Source organism: Corvus kubaryi, unplaced genomic scaffold, assembly GCF_017639235.1.
Source record: "Corvus kubaryi isolate FWS band 111438036 unplaced genomic scaffold, C.kubaryi_AGA036_p1.0 37382, whole genome shotgun sequence".
Taxonomy (NCBI): domain Eukaryota; kingdom Metazoa; phylum Chordata; class Aves; order Passeriformes; family Corvidae; genus Corvus; species Corvus kubaryi.
In genome coordinates this window covers 2,239,592-2,264,312 of record NW_024581124.1, presented here as the reverse complement: position 1 = coordinate 2,264,312, position 24,721 = coordinate 2,239,592, and the positions used below count along the sequence as shown (strand labels likewise).

Here is a 24,721-nt window from a genome sequence, read left to right as displayed (position 1 = left end):
GAAAAGCAGATTTTGGAAGTTGCTTGTTGGCAACTTCAGGTTGCAGTTTTGTGTCTGGTTCACTTGTGCTCTGCACGGGGGTCAGAGTGGTCTGAAGCTGATGAGAAGTTCAGTCATGTTTAATTTGTAACCTGTAAATATCACTAGTTTGTGACCTCGTCACTTGTGCCTGATGCCTTTAGTCTTTGCAAGTCTTGGTGGCACAAAGGTTGACTGCCGATGTGTGTTGGAGATCTTTACAAACTGACCTACCCATATTTTATCTTGTAGCTGTTGGACTGAGCAAATTTCAGTCCTGTGTTTCTTGAGCTTGGATATGTACTGGTTCATTTATTTAACAAATCAATTATACTCTGGGTTTATCTATTGGGATGGTGTCTGTGATCAAAAAAAGGAAAATGCAGTGGTACGTGTGAACTGATTAATATAAAGGCAAGTGCATCAGGTTGTGTGAGTGCATATGCTGCTTCTAAAACAGTGTTTGCTCTTTAGTTGTTGCTATGAATCTCTGAGATGGTGCTAATCTGTTATAGAGAGATTCAGACATGGAGTTCTGTTTATTGTTCTTTTACCCTCCCTTAACATCCTTCCAATCACTAAAATCACAAGTCACCATGGCATATTCAGAGCATCAGGATTTTTTGGTTCCCTGTGGTACAAGGAACTTAGAAAAAGGTGCAGCGATAGGAGTTTCTTATTCAGGTTTCTAGCCACTTAATGCAACCTCCTGGCTGATAAGAGTGACTGGAGATAAAGTATATACATTTTAACTGCAGTGTCCTTAAATATCCTTAACAGTTGAGCAAAGGCCTATGAGTTTATTTAAAGAATATTGAGAGCATTTGGATTTGGTGACCTTTTTTTCAGTCAAATACTGGTGGAACTTCATCATCACTTCTGAATGAGATGATTTGACCTTTATAAAGAATTTAAAACCTCTGGAGCTAGAAGAAGAAACCAAAAGACCTACTTCTTTCCGAGTAATTATAAGCATGTAGATAGATCTAGCAATGCCATTTCTTTTTTAATTGGAGCAATGTGCTCTACACAAATATGTGCAGAATCTGAGCACTATTAAAGGAGGCTTTTTCAAGTGAAAGAAAATTCCTGGGCTGGTTCTTGTTGAAAGTAGTTGCAGAAAATGCAAGTTTTTACAGTATTCCAGTTTTTGGTTTTTATTTTCTTCCTGGTTAAAATGTTTCCCTGTGGAAGTCAGATGGGGGCAACCAGCGTAGTTATTTACATAAATAACTTAAAACTTGCATCAGAAGGAAAGATAGTGAATGGGACATCCATTACTGTGATGGATCAATCTTTGCAGGCAAAGATCCACTTTCCCCCATGAAGAAGTTATGAGGGTCTTAAAACAATGAAATGCTGTTTCCTCACTGTTTTGTAGGCCCAAACACAAGGTAAAATCAACTTCTGCAAAAGCATTCTTTGGGGGGAGAATGAAATCCACACTTCTGAGTGAGTAAATTCAGCTGGAGTAGATTATTTGCTCTTCCTTTGGTGCACAACAGTACTTTGCTTGCTTGTTTAAGTCTATAACCCATAATAAACCCTTAATTTTTGTGTGGTTAGCTTAAATTTACAGTTCTCATTTTCTTTTTTTTTTTTTTTAAAAGTTTCCTTTATCTCTGTAACCAACAAGCTGTATGCATTAATCCTTTCTGTATACACAGATTCATAATCTGTTGTTGAAAGTATTATCCTTTGCTTCTAGGGATCAGATGTCAAAAGCAGGGTGTTTGGGATTCTCTCTTTTTCTTCGGATTGCTGCAACTGTGGGGTTTTTTCTTCACTGGATGTAGGATAAAGCACTCTCTTCCTTAAGTACTTACACAGCCCATCTGAAAACTCTGTAGCCCAACATAATGGTTTTAACTTTGTAGTGAGGGGTTACTCGTCTTTTCATACATAAGAAGCAAGGGCAGAGAGATGAGGGACGTGGGTTCATCCTCCCTGTGGGCTTCTGCTGCAGCAGCTGAAAGTGATTTAACTGTGATCAATTTATAGTTTACAGTAATCCATCAGGTTGTGAACTGCAGGGGCTGTGGGCTGGATAAGCTCTGTGCTGTCAGCTGTACTTGTGGGGTGGTAAATTCCAGCAGAAGGGCAGGGAGGAGTCAGATCAGAGCTGTAATTAAATCTAGTCGAGGTCACAGAGCCAGGTGCATTGAGGGCACACCTTTGCAGCCATCAGTGCTGAGGCATGGCTGGAGGGATCGCCCTGCTGGCTCAGTGTGGTGACCAGGGGCTTGCTGGTGGCAGTGGCTGGTGGCGGTGCCACAGATGTGTCGGTGTTGCGTGTGCATTTTGCAGGTTTTGCTACACAGATGGTGTGCTGGGCTGTGGAAGGAGGTCACTGCACTTGGCAGCCCTGTGGTACCGGCCAGCATAACCAGCATCACTTGAGCCAGCCATTAAATTGTCCTGCCCAAGCCCCAAACTTTGTGCTTCCAGATGCCTTGTGCCTGCCTTTCTGCCAGGTGCTTGTTCTGCCTGGAGCCTTGGGAGGAGCCTTGGTAATGGTTTTCCTGCGATGGTCCTGAAATTTCAATCTCAATTACTTTCAGCTGCACTTCTCTGAGAACTGTGCTTCCACAGTACATGCTAAATTGTTTGGAAGGACTACATATGCCTCAGGATCAAAATGCAACAGGAAACGTCAGCAGCATGTCTAAATAAACATCTCTGTCTCTCTTACAAGAGTGTTTAGCAGCTCTGTTGGCAGATGTTTCTATAAAATGTTAAATACTGTGTTTTCCAATCTTCCAAACTGTTTGTAATGCAGTAAATAGCAAAGGACAGGGAAACCAGATGAGGAAGGTACAGCAAAGAATGGGAGAGCCCTAAAGAATTAGTGGTTCTACAGAAACAAAAAGTGAAAGTGGGTCCTGGGAATTAGTATTTCGTTGATAATGGTGGGATTTAAAATCCTTTATTACTGAAGTGCTTTGGTTTAGATGTGTAAAAGTACAGAAGGCAATAGGTTGGTTTCATGCAAGTAAGTGGCTTTGTGACTGATGTCTGATTTTAACGTATCAGGAGTTTTCTACATGCATTTTTGTATCAGTAGCCTGACCTACCAAGTTTTAGAAGTGTAAAACCTGAACAAAACGTAATGATCTGTTTTGTAGATTGTTTTTGTTGTCGTTGTTTTATTTGGGGATTTTTTTTCTTGTGCATCCCATGCATCCTCTTAAAATGCCTTTTTTTTTTTTTTTTTTTCTAATGACTTTTGCTTTGGTGTGCTTGGGGAACAAGGGACTTTCTCTTTTTCAGTTCCTCTTTGTGTCTCCTGTCTCTTCCTTCCTTCATCACACAATATGTTTCAACTTAAGCTCAGGATATCACTTGTTTCCAAACTTGTCAGTGACTTTGCTGACTGGGGCAGTCACGGACACCTCGTCCTCTGCTTCCCAAGCTCAGCTGTCTCTGCGTGGTGTCAGTGCTGGGGCTGCCTGGTGAACTGGGGCAGCAAACTGCTCCAGTTCGCTGTGCTGCTGCCCAGATGTTTGTGCTGGTGTCCCGGCAGGGACTGACAAAGGAATTCTGAGTTATCCCACGGGTGCCTCCATCACCCCTGATGAAGGAAAAGGGCTTTCCCAAGGTCGTTCTCAGCAGGGCAGGGCACAGCTGGGGTGGGTAGCAGGGGTGGGAGCCCGACAAGGCTGCAGAGAGCGCTGGTCCTTGCACCCGCACCTCCTCACTGGCCAGCAGAGACAATTAGCGCCTTCATTCTAATCTCCCCGGCTGCTTCTGCAGGCTGTTTTTCTTCCAGATGCTTTAAATGCCGGACCTTCGATACTGTCAAGTACCAGAAAGTAAGATTAGATAAGGGGAAGTAGCAAGTGTGTGCTGAGAGCCGGTGGAAGTTGCCTGAATGAAGCCTTTGCATGGGGACAGCGGTGGGTGCAGGCTGGGCTCTGTGTGGGAGCAGGGGGCTGGTTTTCCATGCCCCTTTCCCCATGTTCCTTGGCTCTGGAACCACTCCTCACGGTTCAGGCTTGAGGCAAGTGCTGGATCCTGAAACCAGAGGCCGGGCATTAGGGACTGGAGATGGGAGAAGGCACTGTGCTGGCAGTGTTATCACTGCAAAACTGAGCAAGGGATAATTGGCTTGTTCTGTAAAGCCAGTGATCTCTGGGAGTGAATGAAAAACAGGTCAGGCTCAGAACAAGGTTTGACTACTCTGTGTAAAATACTGGGTTTTTAGAAAGTGGATAGGTTGTCTGTATTTTCTTAAACTGTAATAGGCATTTGGTCCGATTACTCAGTGATTCCTGGGGGGTTTTTGAGTTGGCATAACTGAGATCATGGTTGTTCTCTCTTCTCCACCACTGTGACTTTCCTTGTCTCAGTGGAGTTCACAGCTGCATAAAACCATGTAGGTGAATGCAGAATTGGATGGTAGATGCAGTATGAGACATCCCACTTGTTCTCTTGAACAGATTGCAATTCATGCTGTTACCTAAGTAATCTCACTTCCTTACTGCCAAATCATCCCTGAAATGCTAGAAACTGAAACTAGAAGAATCTAGTGCACTGTATCCTGGTAGCAGGAGAGAAGGAAGGAGTGGCCTATGCCATGGCTGGGAGGCCAAGCTTTAAGAAGTTCTAAGCCATGGAATAACATGTTGGTTTTGTCTGCTGTGTGATGCCAGGAGACCGTCATGCAATAGTGAGTGTAAAAATAGAGGTGGAAAAACTGGGCTTTTAAACTTAGGGATTAGTTTTGGGGCAGGAGAAGAAATGTTCTGCTTCAAATCTACCCCAGGAAAAACTTTTTGCGTTTTTGTTTGACGTTTGTTTCTTTATTTGCTTGTGGGTTTTGTTTGGTTTGGGTTTTTTGGTTTTGTTGGATTTTTTACTGTTGGCAATATTTTCTACAAACAAAACAAATGCTTACCTGGATCTTATGTGCATGAGAAATTTTCAGCCCTGCTATTGCCCTGAAGTAATTTAACTGGCCCTGTGTTTGCAGCCTGCTGAGCTGGCTTTGCAAAGGCTGAAGAGATTTGGAGTCCATGTTGCTGCACTGATATGTCACTTTATCTGTCAGCCAGGAGTCTCTTCTGTCCTCTTTGTATACACATGCCCATGCTGGCCAGATGGTGCTGGATTTGGGTGCCATCCAAAGCAGCGCATTAGAAAGGCCAGGTTATGTGTCATGTTTCAAAAGCCAAGAAGTGCTGCCAGTTCTGCTCTTCTGGTAACAAACAGCTTGACTTAATATATTGATCATGTTGTCCTTGCTACTCTCAAGCTGATTTCATCTAAGACACTCAAAGGGATATAAGGTTGAAGCTGTACAGATACCACCTGTTGCCCACTCTGTAGCTAATATCTGCATTTGCACATACTGCGTGTCCTAGAAAAATCTGCGCTCTACCACCACCATGAAACCTTTCCCAGTGCTAGAAGGAGATTTTGACACTGTTTGACTGTTGGTTCTCCTGCAGCACAGTATGATTAGGAGCTGGGAGATGTAGATTTGCCAGAGAAGTGATGTTTGATTTTGGGGCGAGCTGCTTTGCATTTGTTAATTTCTCATTCTGTAAAAATAGAGGTCAAAATACTGACTCCCTTTGTGTTGTGCTTTAAGAATTGCTAATGAGAAAAGCTTGATAAAAGCCAAATGGTGATGTTATTTATAAATTATGAGAGAACTTTCCCTCACCTTCTCTGCATGCTTTTTTTTTCTTCCTAGAGGCAGACTTTTGCTAATGGGATGTGAAAGCCACAAACCCCATCTGTATCAATGAGAGAGAGAGAGATGTGGTGTGGAGAGAGATGGGGAATTAAGTGCCATTAAGCACGTGTTAATTAACATGGCCCTGCACTCCCCGGCCTGCTGCCTTCTGTGGGATGGGTGCACACTGAAGCCGGTCTTTCTGGTTTTTAAGGCCTTAATATTGTCAGCCCAGATCTGTAAGGTTTAAGAATACACTTGCCTCTGATATCTTTGCAAAAAGAGTGCTAGTGTCTCGGTCACCTGCTTTTACAGAGTCTGCTGAAACCTGAGAACCAGTGCTTACAATTTTGCTCGGTCACAGTGGGGAACTTGCAAAATCCAGATCCCTCACTGGAAACAAATACCTCAAAACCTCTGTGTTTTTAAACCCCTTTCTGCTTTAGCAAGCACTTCTGCTGTGTGAAATTTCCCCTTGTGCCCTTCTATCAGCTTTTTGAAATGGAGTACTCTTGATATTATCTTTTTATCAGCAGTTTTTACTATCATAGGGCTCCCTGAATTCCTTGACAAGAGTTGCTTTGCACACAAAAGCGAGATTATCAAAGGCTCCAGGAGAGACGCTGTGACCCGTTGGGTGCCGGGTTTGGGAATGGGGCTGAGACACTGCGGGGCAGAGCTGGAGGATTTTGCAGACATCCTTGGCGCTTTGTCTCTTAGCAACAGCCTCCCGAGATGGAGGTGGCAGAGGGGACGCTGGCCTGCTGCACCCCAGCATCTCCCTGCGCTGCTGGCCAGGGTCCTCTCACTCGTGCCTGGACTGCTGCTGCTCGGGTGTGATGTGCTGTGGGAATAGGTGGGCACCAAGAGTCCCCTGGGTTATAGCTGTGATGGAGATTAGAGCTTTATTAACAAACAGGAGTTGTAAAATGCTTTTATAGATCTTTCTCATCTTGAAAGTTGTGTCGTTGCACGTTTGAGCTGTGCTGCAACTTGTACCTGATTTTATGAGCAGTTTTTAAAACAACTTCTAGACCAAGTATCTCACATGTGAGATGTGCTTGTTCTCCGTTGCTTGTGCTGTTGTAGAGTTGTTAGGCTGTGTGTGCGTGTACAGTATAATTGCCATGTCAGCTTTTCTGTTTCTGGTTATCTACATAAGGAAGTGGAGATGTCAGCTGTGATGTGGGTTATTAAGAACTACAAGACAGAAGTAATCACAAGAAACCCTGCTTCTACACAGGCTGTTCCCCAGAGTCTCTGGTTGCATCTGTTCTGTCTTAACCCTTCTCACATTAACTGGGTTTTTGGTTCTTGCCAAAGGGTTATGCCTGTGCTGTGTGTTGCATCCGTATTTCTCCTCTGTGATGTTTACTGTTGACAAGGTGCCGTGAACAGAAAATGAGAGGCAAAGTTGAACTCTGAGATGTACAAGAATCAGATGTTCAAGCACTCTTAACTAATTTGAGTGGGTCAGCAGGGATGAGAGTTGCTGCTCTGTATCATGTTTTAATTCCCTATTGTCTTTCAAAGTTGAAGGCTACTAGCAAATGGAAAACTTTGCATGAATGCCCCTTTCTCTAGTCTCTGACTGACAAAGTCTTGTTCCAGTAAGGAAGAAAAATGTCCTACAAGCCAGCCAGATTTCAGTTTCAGATCTGGGAAGTGCAGATATCTGTTTCTATATCTGAAAGCTTTTTATATCTGAAAGTTTCTATATCTAAAAGCCAAGCATTAAGAGAAACTTGTAATTTAGCATGGGAATTGAGGAAATGGTTGTAAAGAGACCCAGCTTAGCACCTCTTGGTTGGGGGAAGACTGAGGTCCTCTAAACATAATGGAAAGAGAGTGTCAAAGCCGATGAAAACTTGGAGCACTGGCTCTGGATTTGGTGAGAGAGCGTGGAGTGAGTGACAGCACCTGCTCTGCCGAGCTCTGTCTCTGCAGTGGGTCGTTGTCCTGGCAGCTCTGCCTGCCCCAGGCCGTATCTGACATGCCTGGCTGAGTGGATCACATCATTCCCATTCTGCACATGTTCTCCTCACTGCAGCTTGCTGCGTTTGTTCGCTTTTATGCTTTAATTGTGTGCTGTCCTGATGGTTTGTTTGGTTACTTCTTCCTTTGTGGCAAGTGAGACTAACCAGGCAAAGTGCAGAGGCTCCTTTTCCTCAGGAACAGTAATGGATGTGCTGATGTATCTGTTCCTTCTTGTATGGCCCACTGCGAGCTGATGTACCCAGGAACTGGTGGTGTCATTTGTCAGTCTCTCGGAAGTCTCTCTTCCCATTAGCACCGCACTTGCCCTCCGTTCCTTGCTTTCAATTTCATGTCCCAGAGGAAACGGGGCTGGAAATGAGAATGAAATATGGGTTTCCTTCTTAAAAAGAAAATAAACCAAACCGTAAGGGCTTCCTATTGGAATGTGATGGGATTGGACTCCTATCTCTTATCCTTTGAAAACCCCAGCTGGAATTATTTAATGTCAAAGCCTGGAATTTCCCAGTGTGAAATTCATGGCTGGCTAAGGATGCACTGGGGATTAGAGAGACATCACTTTGCCAGGGTAGCGTTGCTGTCACCGCAGGAGACCTCAGTCGCACAAAGGGACATTGCTGGTCTGTCCTGCTTCAAAGCTAAATCTTGTGGCTGAGATTCCTCAATTCCCATTGAGGTTCCATGCTGTGTGACTGACAGCTGGATTGGGGCGGAATAAACCAGAGCGAGTAAGACTTTGCGCTGCCTGGGAATAGAGAGGAAAAAAACTGAGGGAGATGAGCAAAACATAATCTGCTGTTTTTCTTATGTGGTAAGAGGATAGTTTGCTAGTGCACATCCAAAATTTCCCTGAGACCACAGTTGGGTGACTTTGCTCATTTGGCTGCATGATAAAAGAGTCAGATCAGATGATTACAATTATTTCTCCTTCAAAATTAAAATAAAATAAAAACCTATGGTATGGAAGCCTGAGGTCTTGCAAAGCTTTGGCTTGGATAACAGCACTCTCCTTGGGAGAAATCTCTTAAGTTTTGGAGGATGTCTTCTCAGTTTCAAAGTAGTTGTATAGAGAAAAACCAGCATATTTAAACAGGATACTGGGTATCCACTAAATGCTTTTTTGTCTCTCTGATCAAGGATGAATATTTTAAGTAGGCATCAATGTCTGTGTTAGGGATCTATGAAGGACTTAAGTGAAACAGGAGCTGGTGGCTGGATGTGCACTGACTGGTGAGGTGTTAACAAGGTGTTGTTTCTGAGACTCATAAATCAACAGTGCTTTAGGTGATGGGGGGAGAGGGAAGAGCAGCTCTGTAACATAAAAAGAATAACCTTTCTGGCCTCTTTTTCTAAACTGTTGATCTCTCTATAAAAGAGGATTTGCCCTGCTGTTCTAACAAGAGTGATAATATATGTGTAATTAGAATTTAATAATTATTTGTGTGACTGGATCTACTGCATAAGCTGGTTCAAGTGATTGTGTAACCTTTGCATTGTGTTCATTATCTAATGTTAAAATAACAGCTGGAAGTGGAGAGACTGACATGCAGTTTTAAAATTACAGAGCCTGAAATTGCTGCTGTCGGTAAACATATGAAAATCTATTAATGACCTTTGAGCTCTCTGACTGAAAATGTTTTGTAACATAGAATACATTAAAGTTGCCTGCTACTATAGTGTATGTTTCCCATTTCTCAGCAATTGCCTAGGATATAAATGAATGTTTTGCTTCTGCCACAGATATCAGAATATTTGAAACTATTCTAGAAAGCCCTAAGGATATATTGAAACATTTGGCTGCTTGTTGTTTGTTCAAGCAAACCAGTTATAGAAGAGCTGCCCAGAAGCACGTGGTGTGCTCAGCCCCATCTCTGCTGGCCAGACTGACAGCTGCAGGCCTGCACTGTACAATGCATCTCTCCAGCAGCATGTGAGGAGGAGCAGGGGTGGCCAGGGTGGCACAGATGCACCGTCCTGGGCTTTTCATCAGCACTTGTGTCATTTAGATAGTTAGAAAGGCATCTCTCTCCTGCTGCAAGTCATCCTGCTGAGAGCTTTCCCCTTAGGTTGCAGTAATGTGCTATGGGCAGCTGTTTCTGGAGAAGGCTGGCTTCTACATATTTCTTCTTGTTGAACCATTTATATTTCTTGTCGTTTGTTTCCCAGCCAGAAGAAACTACCAGAGGACTAATTATTGAATACACATTCTAGAGCTCATGACAGCTGAACTGAAAATTTTTGCCTACCACTGAGGGCAACTGCAGAGTTGGTAAAAAAATGCCTCTAGTGTAATGGTGTTTAAACATAAATTAATTTCTAACGCAGCACCAGGGATCAGGATATGGCTGTTTTTATTTCTGGAGACTCTCACCCCTACAGCAGAGTTGGCAGGAGCCAGTTTGCGAGCTCTCGTCTCTCCTGGCGCGGCGTTCGCTGGCTCTGTGCAGGCTGTGTCAAACTGCGGCTGAGGCGGAGCTCGCAGCCGGCTCTGCTGGAGCTCAGGAACGTTCACCCCTCTGTTCTGCAGCAGCACTGGGAACAGCACCCTTCCTGGAAGGTGGGAATAAAGAGTGTAGGCTGGAAGCAGAGTCTCAAAACGTCTGCAGTTACTGGTGGAGTGAACGCGTTCGAGGCTGTCACCGTGTGGGAGATTCGTCTGGAGCTCTCATGCTGTAGGTGCTACTGCCTTAAGAGCAGTACATTTCTCATGGCTGTGTTTTAAAAGTGTCTACCATGAAGTGAACGTGTGGTGGAATCCTAAAAAATAGAGAAAAACTTCATATTTGACAGGTGGAAGCTTTGAATTACTTAAGAAACCAGGCTGAGGTTGTGTTGAAGTAACATTTGTCATGACCAAGCTACCCTAAGGTTATAGCTGTATCTCTTCAGCTGCAAAATGAAGCTGCTCACATGGTAGTCAGTACAGTCATACTGTGGTTGTTGTGTATTTCACACTGTGAAGATCAAAACTTTAAATGCAGAAGTATAGATGGAGGGGAGCAATTTAGGCCCCTGTCTTTGGTAAATGAGCCATGTGTCCAGTCCATCTGCCCAGCCTCAGCTTGGCTCAACTCCATTTCCAGAGTCCAGCTCATGGAAGCATGACATTCTCCCCTCAACAGAGGTAGAAACAGTTATGTTTTCTCCTTTTGTTATTAATTTTAAAGACAGATGTAGTATTTCTTAGCATTCCTGGCCGGAGGCATTTTTACTCAGCATTGTTTTTCTGGTTTTATCTGACTAGTTTAGATGAAAATTGGTAATGATGAATGCATCCAGCTGTTGCACCAGTTTGTGCTGGTAGGATCCTCATGCCTTTTCCTTTGGCAGCTTTGGGCCAGCTGGGGACTGGGGACTGTGTTACCTTCCTGGCAAGATTGGAAATGAGTGATGAAATGGCCACATCTGGCTTCAGGGAAGGAGCTGCTTCTTCAGGTCCTAATTCTGCCACTCTGTAGGAGCTGTTTGAATTCAATGAGTGCCTGTTAGAATAATGTGGAGAGAGGGAAATTAGTTCAGATTAACTGTTTAGAGGCTGCTCTGTCAAGAAGCATGTGGTTGCTGGTTATCATCAGCTTGGGCTCAGCAGTGTCCTTGGATATTGGCACACTTGAGGAATGTCTTCCCAAAACACTGGACCCTGGAGTGAGTGCCTGACTCTGTCACTTGCTTACTTGCTGGATACCTTTGGAAGTTAGTTGAGATTGGTGGCCTCAGGCCACATTCTTCAAAATGGGGGCGTATTTGCATAGTCTGTCACTTGTGGGATGCTGGGCGGTGTGTGGTGCTGCTGCCATCCCTGATGGGTCCCTTGGGAAGGAGCTCCCGGGAGGATGGATGGGATTTTGCAGGAAGGATGTGCTCTGTGCTCAGCATTCGCACCAGCAGCACAGCGATCAAATCAGCTGGAGAAGGTGCTGTCTGACAGGCACAAGCTCTCTCCAACTCCTTTGTACACAACATAAACCAGGCAGGCTGAGCTCCCAATCTTGGCTGAAAGCGGCTTCAGCCAAAATGTGCTTTTTATCTGCAGTGGAAGCTGGGCAGGGTGGCCTGGTGGTGCATGGGCAGCAGCACCTTTCAGCACTCCTGCAGCCTGTAAAAGCTGGGCAGGCTGTGCTTGCAGCATGCCTCATTTCATCTACCTGAAAATGGTGCCCCAGCTTCCCTTCAATCATTTAAGCTCCCTTGCTCTCTGACACACTTTCCGCTGACAGTAATTCTGTGAGCACTCGTCGGGCATTTACTGCCATCACTAGAGGAAATACTGATGGCTTAAAATGGGATCATTTCCTTTCTGATGGACAGCAAGCACCTGTGGGAGTTCTAATAGCTGTGCAGTGTCTGTGAGTAGGCAGCGAGGAAGACGGGTGCAGATCTCTGCAGTGAGGCGCCCGCAGGCTCTGAGGAGGAAATTGCAGGAGAGGGAGAAAATCATGGCTGGCTGCCTGTGGAGCTTGTGGAGTGCAGTTTCAAACGGGAGATTTTGTGTATCCACCTCCCCGATGGGTGATGGGGGAGAAAGGCTTATACCAAAAACATGGACAACCATATGCTCACATCTGTGCGGATTTCCTTGACCTCTTACTAAACTGAAGGTGTTTGCTGTGTGCATTCTCACTTTTATTGTCCCCCAAATGACTGTTAAACATTCTATTTCCAGGTACTTCCTCCTACTGTGGAGGGAGAGGACTGGATTTTTCCTTGAGTAATTGAAAAGGAAGGGAACAGTATCACCCCCTTTCTCCCCAGTTTTTAGAAACAATTATAGTGCCCAGCACTGTATCATTATTTATTCAGGTCTCATGCAAGCAAAAAGAGCAATCAAAGCCTTGTAAATTCAACGTGGATTGAAGTGCATTTAAAAGTAGAGTGAACTGACCTTCCTTTTGGTGATTTTTGATTATGTTGTCTTGAAGTAACATTTGTCCAAGCTTTCTCTACTTGTTACTGTGTCTTTGATGTCCTAGAAGCAAAGGTCTTAATTCTTGGGAGGCACAACAAGTGGGCGTTCAGCAGAGTATGGCAGCTTGCTCTTCAGCTATTCATAGGTGACAGGAACGTAGCCTCTGGTAATAAATTTGAGTGTTTCAATTACAGCGAGTTTCTTGGTTCATCCACTTGTATTTTTAAGTTAAATCATGAATCATAAACCTGCAAACCAGTGTCAGCTTCAAATGTCTTAACATTTCCAAATCTGTCTTGTCAAAAAGTCATCTTATTCTTGAGCTAAACGTGTGACAGGGTCAGAGCAAATGTGATGCATTTTAAAAAGCAGGACCCAAACTCATCTGGAATATGTCAGCTGTGAAAGGAGAATTGCAGTCCAAGGTTAAACAAGCAAGGATTTCATTTGCAATCATTTTAATTGATATTGATTGCATTGCTTGAATGTAGGGTCAAAGCAAGAAAGTCACTTCAAATCTAGACTCTTGTTTCTGCCTTTTAAAACAGCTTTAGTGCCTTTGGCTGAGAGGCTGGGGGGGCTTGAGTTATATGTGCAGTGGAGTTCACAGTGGGGGAGAAGGGAGGGCTGGAAAGTAAAACAAACAAGTGTGTGTTATATTTCAGGAGAAGTGAGAACTTCCCCATCGGTGGAAATTGAGCCGTCTGGCTGGACGTGCCAGCAGACTGCTTCCCAAAGTGCCCTGAGCTCTGGGAGAGTGAATCCAGGCTGGCCTTCTGCCGTGGGGGGGCTTCCAGCAAGGAGCCACAGTGCTGAGCTCTGGGCCAGCCCTCCTTCTGCAGTGCCTACCTCTGGCTGCCCTCACTGACAGCAAACTCTGCCCCACAGCTCTCCAGAGCAGAGCTCAAACTTCTCCCCTCTCCCACTGTTAAATGTGCTTCTGCTCATTTTCGAGATCTCCAGTTGCGTTTGCTGCCTGTTCAGCATGCTGAGTTCAAATTCAGTCACCTTGGTGCGGTCCTACCTGATACTCTTCAGTGGTCCTTTTTTATCCCTTTTTTCCTTTCCTTATCATTCACCTTATTTCATTAGCCTGTTGGCTATTCATCTCTTACTGTGCTAGCTCCTGTTCTTGCAGTGGCTTCTCTCTCTCTACAGACTGGTCTTCAAATCCATGCTTTAAAGTTAGTCTTTTCTCATGTATATCTCCAGTATTATCTTGCCATTTGAATGACTGTCTCCTGTGTCCCCATTATGCAAATAAATGGACAGTAGGTTTGCATTAGTAGTGGTCCTGTCTGTATTTGTAATGTGTTTTGTCTACTCAGAAGCAGGAGAAAATTGTCAGCAATTGTTTCTGTGGTGCTGGTCTATAAACTGAGTATCAGGTCAATAGGAATATTTAAAAATTAACCTAATTAAAAATAAATCTGTTTCAGGTCCTTTCTGAGCCAGGATCTCTCCCTGAACTATTAAACAAACATGTTTGACAACCCTACTGCTAATTGCACGATAAAGTTGATATAAGGATAGATGGTACTCGGATCCTCAGGGCCTTTTCCATTGCAATTTTTTGAGAGAAGCTGGAGGCAGAAACAGGGACAAGCAGGGTCAGTTTTAGAGACAGCAGTGGTTTTTATTTCCTTTGTGTGGATCCTTCTCCTATTTGATGTTTGGTAGGATGTTTCACATTCCCCAACTTAAGGAATAAGTGCTGCAGTGAAGAGCTGTGGAGAGAAGCTAGAGGCTGTTTCCCTTCTGGGAAAGCAGCCCATATAATCTTCTGAAGTCGGCAGAGGCAGTCTGGTAGGAATGGAGTGTAACCCAGTCCTTGGCTGAGCCTTGCAGTGTCTGATGGGCCCTGGGAACGGGGGATTGTAGTGGACTTGTTTTTTGCACCAGGGCTGCATTTTGAACTGATGCTTGAGGGCTAAGGATAGTTATTTTATTATCTGTTGGTGTTATTTTTACCCTCTGCATCCCAGCAGCAGTTTTCATCTAGCTATGTGGGTTTTGGACACTTTCTTCAGGTTCTTTAAGTGTTCCCTGTGTATGAAAGGTATTTACAACCACTGCCTTCCCCTGCACACTTTGTGCTCTCAGAGCTGTGTAAATTCAGAGGATTAAGGCTGAGTTTGAGCTGGGCTGAGCAAACAGGCAGTGATAACTGCAGCCAGCGGATGGCTGTGGGATGTGAGCTTGTGCCAGGCTCCTCCAGGGCTGATCATTATTTCCTGATCAGACAACGTGGAGTCCGTTGTGCAGAAGTCTCTTGCTGTGGCATTTTAGGGGTAAGAACAGTCTCATTCCACAGCTGAGGGCTGTGCACCCACATTACTCCTGGCTTTACTTATAAACTGAGCAGTGTGTACCTTGAGTGTCTTTGAAGATTGCAGCTGTGCCTTGGTGACAGAAGAAAAGTGGCTTTTCAGGAGGGAGTGTTCCAAGTGATTAAAAGTTCCTGCCAGATCCACTGCAAGCAGAGCTACAGTTGCATAACTAGCTTGGGCTGAATAGTGATGGGAAAAAAAAAAATCACAAAGGTTTTTATTGTGGACTCCCAAAATCTGTTGCAGAGCCTAAGTTACATACTTGGGTTGCCAGCCTTTGCCAGGGTCTTTGTCAGTGGATCTTCACAGCTGCTGGTGTGCAAGGTATTCCAGGGAGAGCTGGAGGAGGTATCACAATCCCATTTTCAGATGAAGTGTTCTTTGGTGTCTGTACATCCAAATAAACAAATAGGAAGATAGAATCTGTGTGTTTCATGGAGTAACTGCCAGGAAAGAGGCTCTGAAGAAAGGCCTAATTCTTCCTTATCTGTAACCATGCAGCCAATTAGAACCATCTGCTCTCCGTCTGCAGCCCAGACAGACAAGGGGCTGCAGATGGAGAGGCTGTAGCCTGCCCTGGAAGGTGTCAGAGAAATTCTGAAGTGAGGACAGGTAGGAGACAGTCCTGGAAGCAATGAATAGTAAGGAACAAAATAGTATTCTATATTCTGGTGCAAGATTTAGCAATCTTGTTTCTGGAACTGAGAAGAGAGAATGGAGGGGATTTACTGGACCTGTGACAGCAAAGGTAGTCAGGTCTGCAGACTCCTGGGTTGAGCAGAAACCATAAGGCTGATGTGGAGACCTTTTGACTTTGGGGTCTGACTTCAGGTACTGTCACTGTGTGAATCTCTAGGCTTTACATGATATGGAAAGGGTGAAAATATCTGCTGCTCTGGGCTTGCGAGGGGGGAAGGCTCCAGTGGGGCAATTTGTTAGGAGGCCAGTCTCACCTGCAGGCTGGGCTTTCTGGATTGGAGTCAGTCAAGGTACATCAATAAATGTCCACTCTTGTGAGGTACTGTATACTCTGGATGTGCTTAAATTTTCTAGCAATTGCCTGTGTACAAGCACAGATGCCCATCCCAAAATAGTATGCTCTTGTGCTAAGTGAGGTCCCCAACTTAGAGGTCATAAACTTTAGTAAAAGAGCAATCGCTGGAAGGCTCTTTTAGTAGAGCAAATAGAAAGGAAACAAAGCAGGCAGGAACAGAAACCCCATTAGCCCCCTCCTGCTCTCTGCCTGAGGCTGCAGAGGTCTGCATTTAGCAGCCTGGAGAACACCCCGCTGTCACCCTCTGTCAGCAAGGACATGCTGAGTTCAGTGTCCTGCCTTCTCAGGAAAAAATCCTGTGAGCTGTGTCCTCTGCTGAAGCAGGAGGGAATGGGACTCTGGAGTGGGTTTTCTTGTCACAGGCTGCCAGACGTGGCTTTGTCCCCGTGGCTGCTCCAGGTCTCCCTGCACTGTCCTCCCTCTGGAGGCAGGAGCAGCCTCGGCCTTGGGGCTTAATTCGCGGCTGTTTGGAAAGTGCTTGAGATTCTTGGATGCAAGTGGCACTACAAGTGAATGAATTATTTCCTTGGCTTTGATCCAGCTATAACTGTATTCCATGAATTAATTTTGCTAGTAGCTCAGCGATGAGACAAATCTTAAATCTCCAGACAAAATAGGGATAAAAAAGCTGCATATCAAAGTAGGGAATTTTGTAGGATTCAGTAAGGAGAAAAACACAGATTTCCAGACCAGTTCTGTGGTGAAAGGAATCGTATGAAAACCTGCAGTGAATGTGCTGTGTGGGTACCAAGGGAAGACTTTCCCTAAAGCACTAACAGAGACCCAATCACAATGTGAAACCAAATAGAATTTAAACCAAAATGGTAATTTATTGGCTTTGAAGGCATCTTTAGAAGTGAATGTTGCACCTCAGGCCAGGAGTGCATGATTTGCTGGTGCTCTCAGGTGGTGGCATTCCCCTGCCCCAGCCTCCTTTCTCCCCCATCAGGGGTCCATGTCACTTCATGCAGCATCTTCCATGCACCTGCTGTCACATCACAAGCTGCATCTGGCTTTGTGAAGAAGTGCACATTTGTGGTGATTTCTGTTTCTAATGTTTTGCTGAGTATCAGTTAGCAGATATCATTTCCATGCGGCTAGTTTTTGATTAGTTACTGAAGATTAGCATTTTGATTTTCATCTCAGTAGCTTCCGAGTAAACAGCACAATATGACCTTCCTTAATTGGCATCTTGAACTCCTGCTTTAAAGTGTTATCTTTAAACTAAAAGCCAAACTGAGCAGCTAAACACTGATTTATATTCCTTATTTTATCATTCATGGAGAATAATGCCAGACAGGTATTTTCCTCACTCTTTCACTAGTTACGGACTTGGCAAGCTGAGCTGTGTTCTGGTGTGTTCTTCACTTCCGAGACAGTGATAGGTATTTTAATTTTGGTGGAAGGGGTTGTATCTTTGGGGGTTTTGCAACTTGCTGTATCTGTGTGTGCTCTAAGACGAGCCTCCAGCCCCACAGGACCCCTGCCCAAGGTGCACAGAGGTTGGGTGCTGGCTGATTGTCTGGGAGCCTGGGCTGGAATTGGAAACAGCTCTAAGTATTTTATTGTGTGGTTCTAATTTCAATGTGTCTGTGACCCTAAAGTGCCAGTGCATCATCTCACTTCCCAGGGATGGGTAACTTTAAACAAGTGAGTGATTTGGAGTGGAATCAGCATGTTGCACACTGAGGCAGTCAATTCACTAATTAAAGGAGAGGGGGAGGAAGTAATCTGGAGCAATCAGCAGGGCATTTCATTCCAGTTCCTAATTTTCTTTTTTTGTTGGGCTTCAGTTTTTGAGAGACTAGAGAGCTAATGATTTTCATGAGCTCTCTTGCAGTACTGAAGGTGGTGTGTGCATTGATGTGAGCAGTTGTATTGTGATCTCCATTCATGTAAGATACAAATATCTGTCATGTAACTGCTTGAGTCAAAAGCAAGGCATTTAGAAAAATATCTGTGGCTGAAGCTGACAAATTTTGGCATAGTAAGCAGTGCTTTTAAGGTATTTCCTAATTGATTTACCTCACATAAGAAAATAATTGGAACAGATACTCTGCAAAACATTCTCGTAAGAATTCAGTTTTTATCCTTGAGCAGTTAATAAAAGACATAAGGGAACATTTATCTAGCTTTAGTGGCCCACTGTCATAGTGATTTGGCATATTATTTCTTCAACTCCTTTTCCACACGGTGTGTGTAGGGAGTTTGGTACATTGTCACCAGGAGTTCAGCTTTCAGTCCTCAGAGATGTCAGGGATAGCCGGAGTAATTCCCTTCTCTGATCTCTCTTCCAATGTTAATCATTATGACATGACATACCCGCTTTTAAGCTGTGCTTAGATTGTGTGTTACAGCCCTGGTTCAGGGCAGACACTTAACACTTGGAAGTGTTGAACCTCTGTTGTGTGTTTGGATCCCATTGATCTCTCTGGCTCAGGGAATGCGGGTAGGGCTTTAGATGTGCCTTTCTCCATATGAATGCTGCTGTGAATCAGAGACTGTCAGCCCCAAGGGGGGTCTGATGTGTTTAGTTCTGAGATCAGAAACAAAATAAAACCCACCTCTGTTTCAGTTGAACAGTTTAAGGCATGGTGATTTGTTCACGTGCTGTTGACGTATGGTTTCTGAATTAATCTGAAGTGACCTCATTTTCATAGCCAGTTCCAGCATCATTGAAATTAATCAAATACATAGCCTGGAGAGTATTCATCCTAATCTAATCTAAAATTACTGTTTGCATTGTGCATGCCTAATTATTAATTTTAAGTCATCTCTGGAAGAAACATACTGTCTTGTTTGTTTTTATTCAATATTTATACAGCTCAATTCATAAAGGTGGCCTCAAAGAACTTAAAGAACTTACCATTCTTTTTTTTTAATCTCCTTTACAGAAGGACATGTCACTAAAGCCTCAGGAGCGGAAGGAGAAATGGGAGAGGCATCCAGGCAAGAAACCTAGAGAATCTGAAAACTGTGTATCTGCTGAGCCCAGTGAAAATGGCCATAACAATGATGCGGGGAGCTCTGAGAGAGAGGCAGAAAGAGGCAAGGAACGGATGAAGAAGAAACTCCCCTTGAAGCTATCCAAACAGGTAGGGAAATTCCTTCTCATCTGAAGCGACCATCGTCTGTTGGCCACTGCGAAGTGTCCTTGCTGGTAGGTGAGGTTGTCACTGGAAACAGCTTCTCTGGTGACTTGTGCTGGTGAAAGCAATGCCTCTTAGAGGACTCGTGGCCAAGTGCACAAATCCAGTGTTCAGGGCAGGTTCCATAAGCTGAAGTGGAAGCCAGGTGTACTGAGTAATGTAGGAAGGAAGGAGCAGGCCTCCCTTGTATCCTGCAGCTTTGAGACAGTGCAGTGATTCATAGCATAGATTTGTGGCTCTTATGGTCATGGACACAACTAGAAATCATCCATCAGATCATAACTTCCTTTGGAGAATGTGTGCTGGGCAATGTGCACCCAGAAGTTGCAAACATGGATATGTCCATCTCGTGAATCAAGTTTCACTTACCCCCAAAACAGTGTGTTGAGGGGGAGAGACTATTCAAGTATTTCAGAAGTGAAAAGTCATTTTGGAGGAAGTTGTGCTCTGGGCAGTCTTTCCTGTGTACCCTTCTAAAATGTGGGAGAGCATTAATGAATGAAGAGTTGTGATGCTGGACGGAATGATTCCAGAGACTCCCATCTGAGCAGCAGTGTGTACAGAGGGCCAGGTGACAGAGGAAAGGTGCTGTGGCTGGTAGGCTTTTATCACTTAACTGCTGCTCAGCAGGGAGATTTGTTAGTGCCTTAGTGTGCATTCATCAGTTGGCAGTCCCCATGGCACAGCAGCATCTCTCCGTGGACGCTTTCCCAGTTGTCCTTCACAGGGTTGCCAGTGGGAACACCAGTGTACTTGACCTTCTAGCATTTGTTCTGAGCTGAGAAACACACTACAATAAAAAGTGCTTTTTATTCCCCATTCCTCCAGCAGGAAAAGAACTGCTTAACCCAAGTGCACCTTCTGTTCCGTGAAACTAATCCTGTGCCTGTGCCAGACAGCCAAAGATTGAATTGTCCAGTTACTGGAAATGTTTTTTCAGACTTGCAATATTTTAAGATTTAAAAAGATGGTGAAGGTTATCTCATGTAACCCTCCCCTATAACTTCTCCACCACAGACAGTCTTTTGGGATGATGTTTTAGCATACTGGTTTAGAAGTGCTCATCACGTTTTAAATTAGAAATTCTCATGGTCTGGTGAAAGTTGTTTCTTCAGATCTAAAATTACACTGCAGGAAATCCAGTGCACAGTGGGGATTTGCATAGTTGTGGATGTGTGAGACAGTGGGGACATTCCCTCTTCCTGCAGGAGGAAAAGGTTGTTAATAGTGACATCTTCTACATGAAATTTAAAACTCAATTTTACATAGTTGCATGCACTAGGGATTGCATGACACTTCCATAGAAGCCTCTGGGGTAAGAGATTTTGTTGCACTGGCAGACTCCAATTTCTCTCATACTCTCCTGCCTTAATTGACCAAATATTTAGTTTTATTGGTATTTTAGTTTTGAAAAATGGGGACATTTTTACTTATTTCTTCTGACTAGTGTTTGGCTGCCATCAGTGGTTAAATAGGGGATTTTCTGCCACATTCATAAAAACCTCAATTCAACTTTCATTGTTTAATTTTTTTTTAACCTGTAAGTATAAGTAATAAACTCTAAAAAGAGTGAGGAGCTTGCACAGAGAGTATCAAATAAAACCTGTGATGAGTGACTCATTAATACACTGTGCCTCTTTAAAGAAGTCACATTTAGAATTCCTCTCTTGTTGGAAAGTGAGTTTTTTAAAATACCTGCTATTATCCTAGCTGATACAGTTGTGAAAACCAGACAAGTTTGGAGGTCTGTAAGGATGATGAAAGTAGCAGCACAATCTAAGATACATAAACTAGGCTATTCTTAGTTCAAATTAATTATGCAAATGATACAGACAAGTTCAATAATTTTTCCTTCTTTTTAGTAACCACAAAGTTCACACCTAGAATTCTGGCATTTCCTGCCAAGCTGTCTAGACAAATTGGCTGTAATATTAAGTTTCCTGGAATTTGGGGGGTGATTTTTGCATCTCAGGGTTATTAAAGATAGGTTTATACCTAATTTGGATAGCTTATTGTAATTAATGCTAATTATATTGAGATGTTGCTTAGAAATTACTGTTCAATTTGCAGCTTTCCTTCTACTCGTATTCCTTCTCTTCATAATGCTACTGAATTGTCATCTTTTCTACGCAGCCTCCTCTAATAAATCAAATTGGGCATTATAATTATGGCATTCTGCTAATCCTTGTAGAGAGGTGCAAAGTGGTAAGCTGATTTCAGTGCCAGGTTGTCTGCTTTGTTTAGAAAATTAGATTTATACTTCACTCCATTTGACAAAGCATCCAGATTGCTATTGCTCCTGAATATTTGGTTGTTCTGTACCTCGGGCTGTGGGGAGAGGGCTGCAAGAACCAATCTGTCCTTTCCAGCCTATTACTCCCAACTGTGTGTAAAAATCATTCAAACACGTTTATCTCTTGCTGTAACTAAGCAGAGGGAGAAAAAGGCATTTCAAGTAGTTCTAGGTCCTTTAGTCCAAGATTTATCAGGATCTGGGGCTGCTCTCAACACATGTACGCAGGGAAAGGTGCTGACTTGAAACTGCTGTTCTACAATGGGGGTCAACAAAACCTCTTGCAGTCATCAGGATCAGGTACATCAAGGAGTGAGAAAATGTTGAAAGCTGTGGTGTATTTCCCTGTAGCCAGAGTGGCCTGCAGTATATCCAGCCCCTCTGAAAGGCTGGAACTGCCTCCAGCACAGGAGCATTCCTTGGAAGTTGAGTCATTGCCTTTTGAAAAGGCCGTGTCCAAGGCTAACCCAGTGGTTGGGGGAAAGGAGTCCCCACCACAGCTGCACACAGTGCTGGTGGGGGGAGAGCAGCCCATCACCCCTTTAAGGGATTTAAAGGGTTGGATGTACGATTTGATTCGATTAAGTAAGAGATACATATAAAATGAAACCTCTTAGTTCCAGTGCTCCCTTATGTGTCCTATGTCATTCCTCTAGTTTTTGGAGAGTCGCTCTTTGAGTCGGTCTTTGATTAGTCTTAGCTGAGCTGTTCTTCTCTTTTCTGGTTTCATTTTTGGAGTTGCTTATTCCTCCGAAAGTCTGAGCACCATGGGTGTAGAGCAGTTGGCAGTTGGGTTTTTGGGGGTTTTCTTTTTTTTGGGGGGCTTTAGTCACATTCATTGCCCTTTCTGTACAACGACCACCTTTGGAAAAGAGTTGGGGCTAATAGGAAAGAGTTGCTAGTATTTCCAGATAGCTTAGCTTTAAGCTCTCTGTTTAGTCAGCTTGGGAGCATCGCGGTGTGTTGAATATATTTAGATGTTAAATGCTGCTGTAATAACACACTGTTCTGCAAATAGTCATTTGTCACGAAGATTAGTGTCTTACACCTCCTCCTTCCTTTTCTCACCCACTGTTTAAATCACCCGAGATGAGGAAGAGTCTCAGAGAAGCTGAGGAGCACAGGGTGGTGTAGCACGTATTTAGTGCTCATAAATAGCGTGCTGGCTTTGGAGCACGGGAGGAGAGGGCAGGGGAGTTAACGCGGTCGTGTTGCTCCGGAGGCGTGACATCTCTGTGACTTCAGCAGAGCTTCCTGGAGGGAGGGAAAGCACAGCTAATTCCTGAGTCTCATTCACTCCCCAGCCTTCCCCAAACTGCTGAGAGCTATCAGCAATTAATGTATCTTGTTGCTGTGGCTCTTGCTGGACTGGAACTGCTAAATTGCATTAACAAGTTTGATTACCTATTCATGTGGTTTTTCTGTGATGCTCATCATCTTGTTATCCAACATTCATTAATGGGTATAACACCCTCCCTGCCCCCCAGGAGAGCCGTGCTCTGGGTTACTGCTGATCTGAGCTAAAGGTGATACACTAAGTCATTTTTTCCATCCAGGATGCACGTTGTTTCTTCTGATGCCTAGGTGAAAATTGATAGCTCCTTTTCAAACCATTTACGTACCCTTGGCCCCATTTGTGTGTGGTGGTGGTGGTGGTACTGCAAGGCTGTGGGGCCTTTCCTAAGACAGAGAGAAACGGTCTAGAAACTCATCTGGATAATGAAATACTTTGTGTGGAAAATTTCTTTTGGCATTATATTGTTTGTGCTGACGCTTGGGCAATAGGAGAGTGTAGCTGCTTGAGGTTTACTTGTATTTTTTCTGATAATAAGAGTAATTGGAAAGCTTGGACTTGAAGCCGCTGGTGGGCTGGAGGCTGTGTGTGCTTAGTGGTGCACAGATGAGAGACTGAAATGTCCCTTTCATAGCTGAGGTTCAGCAGCCACATAGGAGAGTGAGTCTGAAAAATAACCTTTGGAGTCTTTGTCTTTAGCCAGAGGACATGGATAAGCCTGTTCTTCCATGTCTTAATAACGTAGCATTTGGAAGCTGAATTGTGTCTAAGAGGGTCTAGATATAACAGTAACTTACTCTGTTACCTTCAGTATCTCAGGCTTCTAAAACCCAATGAATTCTAGGCAGTCAGTTTACCGGAAAAAAAAAAAAAAGAAAAAGAAGAAAGGTTGCCTTTAATGTGGGTTTTGGGGATTGGTTTGGTTTGGTGTGTGCTGCTTTGGTGTTTGCATTTCGCTGCTTTTGAACACTGAAATTACACAGACTAGTTTCTTTCTGTTTCTAATTGATGTTACCCTTTTTGTTAGCAGATATTGTTATTTAAACATTCTTTGAAACTAAACAACAAAGCAAGAGGAAAAAAGGCCATTTTCTTTTAATCAGTGAAATGTTGCTTAAAAGCAGAATCCACTTCTACCTTTGTAAGTACAAGAATGTACAATTTGGATATGAAAGCTCTGCACCGATTATTTTTAAGTAGGCATTTGTGTTGGCTGGGAGGGTAGGGCTGATCAGGTAGTGCCATTGCCTGTGTGAAGCCTCTGTTCCAGACTTTGGCCAGGCTGTCTGGAAGGGTGAAGTCTCTGTCCCAGGCTTTGGCCAGGCTGTCTGGAAAGCTGGGGTTTGACTTCTCCTGGTGCTTTGGTTCCATCCAGCGTGGCCGTGGCCAGCAGTGGAGGTCACTGGGCTTGGCGAGTTGTGGTGCTGGGCTCCAGCAAAGCCTTCCCAAACACAGACTCCCTCCTGAATTTATGAACAGCCTCGCTGGCTCCAGAGCTCCTAATGAGGGTGTAGAGCAGGGTCCTGGCCCCGGGGATTTGGGAGGAGGCCTTGTTCTGGCTGAGCAGGGCTGCAGGCGCAGCCACAGATGGCCCTGCCCTGCTCTCTCACGCTAATCTGCAACTGCAGAGACTCCACAGCTGCCTGGGAAACCACTGGGGAGCAACGGTGCAAAGTACTGAAATGGGCAACACGGCATTGAGGCATTAGGTTTGCTAATCCAAGGCCTAAAATCTGCCTCATTTCAATCAATAGCAATCTGTTTGCACTGTCAGGAACTAATTTAAAAATCTGCTTTAAGTCCCAGTTAGGCACTTGGTATTCTGTTTTCTGGATCAAAGTAGAGGGAAGCAGTAGGCATAGCACAGCAGTGGCAGGAGAAGGAAAAATCCTTTGTAAATAAAAAGTGGATGTTTATTTCCCAAATGAAACCCTGCTATTACAAAGAAGTGCTGTTGTTTTTGCTAAATTTATCCAAGAATTCATCGAGATTCTTGAAGTGG

The 24,721-nt window shown here is 44.1% G+C and overlaps 1 protein-coding gene across 17 annotated transcripts in view; it reads left to right on the top strand.

Moving 5' to 3' along the window:
* Nucleotides 1–24,721, top strand: part of FBRSL1 (fibrosin like 1) — a 508,067-nt gene that overhangs the window by 118,075 nt on the left and 365,271 nt on the right. For all 17 annotated transcript variants that reach the window (XM_042035136.1, XM_042035134.1, XM_042035142.1 and 14 more), the window contains exon 2: nt 18,878–19,078. In XM_042035136.1, coding sequence (XP_041891070.1) covers nt 18,878–19,078 — 201 coding nt within the window. The remainder of the gene's footprint in view (nt 1–18,877; nt 19,079–24,721) is intronic.